Source organism: Mus pahari, unplaced genomic scaffold, assembly GCF_900095145.1.
Source record: "Mus pahari unplaced genomic scaffold, PAHARI_EIJ_v1.1 scaffold_10744_1, whole genome shotgun sequence".
NCBI classification, from domain to species: Eukaryota; Metazoa; Chordata; class Mammalia; order Rodentia; family Muridae; genus Mus; species Mus pahari.
This window is the reverse complement of record NW_018392814.1, coordinates 17,984-23,482: the sequence shown is the minus strand read 5'-3', so window position 1 is coordinate 23,482 and position 5,499 is coordinate 17,984. Positions and strand designations below refer to the sequence as shown.

Sequence of the window (5,499 nt, the reverse complement as noted above, 5' to 3'; positions counted from 1 at the left end):
AACAAGAATTTCAAAAGCAAACTAAATAAAGAAAAATGATAGCGAATACAGGAGTTAGACTATAAACACAGCATATCTTTCAACATAAAAAAGGGATTAGTCTAATATGATTCAGTTAGAAAAAAGCCTGTGGCATCAACTACCACATTATAACTATATGTGAGTTTTCAGATGCTGAAGAATAATAAGCCTTCAAATATGTTGTTTAATTTAAGAAACGCAGAAGATAGTCTTTAAGAAGGTTTTTTTCTCCTATGGTGTGTATTGTCCCTGATATAATGAAGTGAGTTCTTTTTTGGCCTTAGTAATATGATGTAGCACTTGGGGACAAAGATGATGCCTAAGAGTGATGTACTGGAAGCCAAGATAGAGAAGACTTCCATAGCCACCATGATCTTCCCCTTGGTACTGTGGTAGACAGGGAGGAAGGTGACCCAGACACTGCAGAACACCAGCATGCTGAAAGCCAGGAACTTGGCTTCATTGAAGGTGTCAGGCAGATTTCTGGACAAGAAAGCCATAAAGTAGCTCCCTAGGGCCAGTGCTCCCAANTATCCCANGGTGCAGTGAAATGCAATAGCTGAGCCTTTGTTGCAAATGATGATGATGTGTCCATGTTCTGAGTAAGTGTCTTTATCAATAAAGGGAGGAGATGTTGTCAGCCAAATTCCAGAAAGAACAACTTGGATCAGGGTACATAAGGGTATAATTAAATTAGGGGCCCTTGATATCAGCAGCCATCTTCTAACTCTTCCTGGAGTAGTGATCTTGAAGGCTATAACTACAGTGATAGTTTTGGCCAACACAGTGGAAAGAGCCACAGTGAAAAGTAATCCAAAAATGTTTTGCTGAAGCACACAGGTGGCTGTGCTAGGATGACCGATGAAGAGCAAGGGACAGAGAAAACAGAGGGTGAGAGTGATGAGCAGGGTGTAACTAAGAGTCAGGTTATTGGCCTTGACAATGGGGGTGTCTCTGTTCTTCAGAAACACCGTAAGAACAACAGCTGTGAATGAGGAAAAGCCCAGAGACATAAAGCTGAGTGTCTTCCCCAAGGGGTCATCATAGGCCAGAAATGTCACAGTTTTCTGTAGGCAGTGTGTCTTCTCTGTGTTTGCATAGTGAGCTTCTTCACACTTCACACACTGATCCATATCTGGCAGAAATGCAATTTATAGTGAGTGCATAGTCTGGTTTCCCCTTTTTTTCCTAAGTCATTTCCTAGCTCCAGCACAGTGCACCATTTTCAGACCATCTTGCTTTGTTTATATTGCAAATATAAAAACATTTTCCAGATAATATTTCTAAACTCAATTTTCCTTTACTTCATGCTAATATAAATTAAACACTCTCAATGCTTCTTCCTCTGTTCTTATACACATGGTACTCTTGCATTTAGTGACACCATTTGATCTGCTTTAGAAGACATCAAAACAGTGAAATACACCACATGAACCTAATTTGGTTCTAATCAAGTAAGTGACTCTAACCAAGCAAGTGAAAGGTCTGTGTGTCAGAAACTTCAAAACTCTGTGGGAATAAATCTAAGAAGACCCCAGAAGATGGGAAGATCTCCTATGTGTATGAATCAGCAGTATTTACATAGCAGAAATAGCCATCTTACCAAAAGCAATCTACAGATTCAACACAATTCATGGAAAACTTAGAATACCCAAGATACAATTTGCAAAACACATGAAACTCAAGAAGGGAGACCAAAGAGTGGATACTCCAATTCTATTTAGAGTGGGGGAACAAAATACCCATGGAAGTATTTACAAAGTTCAGTTGGAAGCTTACAAGCTTAGATGGAAGGGACTATCCTGAGACTGCCCTACCTGCAGATCCATCCCATAAACAACCACAAAACCCAGACACTATTGCATATGTCAACAAGATTTTGCTGACAGGACCCTGATATAGCTATCTCTTGTGAGGCTATGCCAGTGCCTGGCAAATACAGAAGTGGATGCTCACAATCAGCTATTGGATGGAGCACAGGGCCCCCAATGACAGAGCTAGAGAAAGTACTCAAGAAGCTCAAGGGTCTGCAACCCTAGAAGAGGAACAACAATATGAATTAACCAGTACCCCTCAGAGATTGTGTCTCTAGTTGCATATGTAGCAGCGGATGGCCTAGTAGGCCATCAATGGGTGGAGAGTCTCTTGGTTTTGTGAAGATTATCTGTCTAATACATGGTTATTCCAGGTCCAGGACAAGGGAGTGGATGGGTTGGGGGGCAGGGCAGGACGAGTGTATAGGGTACTTTCGGAGAGGAAACTAGGAAAGTGGATAGCATTTGAAATGTAAATGAAGAAAATATCTAATTTAAAAAAAGAACAGTTTGAAAAAAATAAAGTTAGATCAAAAAAACCCAGTAGTCTTCTTTTATACAAATTACAAATGACCTGAGGAAAAAAAAATAGCAAAACAATGTTCTTCAGAATAGTCACAAATAATATAAAATACTTGGGGGTAATTCTAACCAAACAAGTGAAAGAACTGTATGGCAGAAACTTCACGTCTCTCCAGAAAGTAATTGAAGAAGGTCTCTGAAAATGGAGAGAACTTCCATGTTCATGGATTGGTAGGATTAACATAGTCAAAATGGCCATCCTACCAAACTCAATCTACAGATTCAGTACAATCACCATCAAAATCCCAACACTAGTCTTCAAAGACATTGAAAGAGCAATTCTCATTTTCATATGGAAAACCAAAAAAAAAAAAAACCCAGGATAGCAAAAACAATTCTTAACGATAAAAGAACTCTAGAGGAATCACCATCCCTGACTACAAGCTATACCAGAAAGCAACAGTCTTAAAAAACACCATGGTATTGGTACAGAGACAGACAGGTTAATCAATGAAATAGAACTGAAGACCCAGAAATAAAACCAAACATTTAAGGACACATGATTTTTGACAAAGAAGTCAAAAATATACAGTAAAAAGAAAGCATCTTCATTAAATGATGCTGATCTACCTGGCAGACAGTATGTAGAGAATTGAAAATAGGTCTATATTTGTCATCTTGCACAAAGCTCAAGTCCAAGTGGATCAAGGACCTCAACATAAAACAAGATACACTGAATCTAATAGAAGAGAAAGCAGGAAAAAGCCTAGAACTCATGGGCGTGGGGGATAATTTCCTAAAGAGAACTCAAATGGCTCATGCTCTAAGATCAAGAATTGATAAAACTGTCACCTGTTTTTTTCTGACATTTTGAAGGAAGAGTATTATCTTCACTGAAGTGAACTGATCGCAGTTCATTTACACGTTTTCCATTTGCTTAGATATTACTCATGTATGTTTTGTTCATGACTAATATTTACCTGTCTCATTGGAAATCTCATTCTCTGAACAAGGAGTGCAGTTAAAGCAACAGGCAGCCTTGCCCTCCTGGTAGGTTTTCCTGAATCCAGGATGACAGCTCTCACTGCATACAGACTGTGGAATCTGAGAATGGAATGTATAATAGGAAATGGTCAGGTTTTTATGGGATCTCCAATAGAGTGGTTTTGAATGTAGAACCATTAGTTTGTTTATGTCAATTTCTCTAGATACAGACAGTTGAATTGTATTTACTCCTAATGAGTCATTCACAGGCTCATGAGGAAAATGCTTGGCCCCAATATTGTGAACTTGTTAGAAAATTGTGGAATGATTATTAGCCCTGAAACCTAGAATACCCAAGATACAATTTGTAAAACACATGAAACTCAAGAAGAACAAAGACCAAAATGTGGACACTTTGCCCCTTCTTAGACTTGGGAACAAAACTCCCATGGAAGGGGTTACAGAGACAAAGTTTGGAGCTGAGATGAAAGGATGGACCATCCAAAAACTGCCCCACCCAGGGGTCCATCCCATAACCATNCACCAAACACAAACACTATTGCATACTCCAGCAAGATTTTGCTGAAAGGACCCTGATATAGCTGTCTCTTGTGAGGCTGGCCAGTGCCTGGCAAACACAGAAGTGGATGCTCACAGTCAGCTATTGGATGAAACACTGCTTGTGGACGTTGTACATCGTGGTGCGCACTAGGCTCCGCACCACGATGTACAACGTCCACAAGCAGGAGGCCCCTTGGTCTTGCAAACTTTATATGCCCCAGTAAAGGGGAACACCAGGGCCATGAAGGGGGAGTGGGTGGGTAGGTGAGTGGGGAGGGGGTGGTGGAGAGTATAGGGGACTTTGGGGATAGCATTTAAAATGTAAATGAAGTAAATACCTAATAAAATTGGAAAAAATAAAATTGTGGAAAGGTTATGAGGTTAGGCATAGAACTAAATTTTATGTTATTGGCATCATGTCTTGGTATGGTTACAATCCTACTGCTTCTTTACTCCTGGATAAAAAGACAAATAATTTTTCCCATGGTAAAAGTTATTCTTATCAATTTGATAGGTTTTAGAAACATTGTGGAAACAATCTATGGTTGTTTATAGATTAGATTGTGGAGGTAAAAAGATCATCTCTAGTAGTGGGTGACCCTGATTTATTTGCCATGGTTCCTGAATAAATGAAAAGTCAGAAAGAAAGAATGGAAGGAGCAGCACTCAGAAGTCTGTGCACCCTGATTGTTGATGTACTATGAACCATTGTCTCCACCCATAAGAATATACCTTCCATGACACAGCTTCTGGGACAGCAGAAGCGACACAGCTCCTGGGTCAGACCCGTTTCAGGCTCCAGACATCCAGGCACCTTCCCCACCAGAGGAGAGGTGTCGGACCAGGAGGGCTCTCACTGCCTGAGCAGGTGAGGGAGTCATCTTGTGCCCCGGGTTGGTCAGAGACTGGCCTGCGCTGGTGAGTGTACAGACTTCAGAGGCAACACATCTTCTGGGACTGGCCCCGTTTTGGGCCTTCATCTTCAGCCAGGAGGCAGATCTAAATGCCAGAACTCTGTGCACCTTCCCTGCAAGAGGAAGCTTGCCTGTGGAGAGTAGTATGACCACTGAGATTCAGGAGAGAGCTGGACTCCCAGGACTGCTGACAGAGGCTAACAGAATCACAGGAGGAACCAGAGACAACTATAACAACTAATGCCAGTGATTACCAGATGGCGAACGGCAAATGTAAGAATCTTACTAACAGAGACAAAGAACACTGGGCATCATCAGAACCCAGTACACCCACCACAGCAAGTCCTGGATACCCCAATACACCTGAAAAGCAAGACTCAGATTTAAAACCATATCTCATGATGGTAGTAGATTTTTAAGAAGGGCATTAATAAGTCACTTAAGAAAATACAGGAGAACATTGCTAAACAGGTAGAAGCCCTTAAAGAATTACAGGAGAACACTGCTAAACAGGTAGAAGGCCTTAAAGAATTACAGGAAAACACTGCTAAACAAGTAGAAATCCTTAAAGAGCAAACACAAAAATCCCTTAAAGAATTAGAGGAAAACACAACCAAACAGGTGATGGAATTGAACAAAACCATCCAAGACCTAAAAAGGGAAGTAGAAACAATAAAGAAAAC

General features: G+C 40.6%; 1 protein-coding gene across 1 annotated transcript in view; it reads right to left on the bottom strand.

The window, feature by feature from the left end:
- Positions 1-233: 233 nt before the first annotated feature.
- LOC110315188 (vomeronasal type-2 receptor 116-like) overlaps positions 234-5,499 on the bottom strand; it is an 11,108-nt gene continuing 5,842 nt past the window's right edge. The window contains exons 4-5 of the mRNA XM_021189312.1: positions 3,338-3,461; positions 234-1,156 (exon numbers count right to left, since the gene is read on the bottom strand). Coding sequence (XP_021044971.1) covers positions 234-1,156; positions 3,338-3,461 — 1,047 coding nt within the window. The remainder of the gene's footprint in view (positions 1,157-3,337; positions 3,462-5,499) is intronic.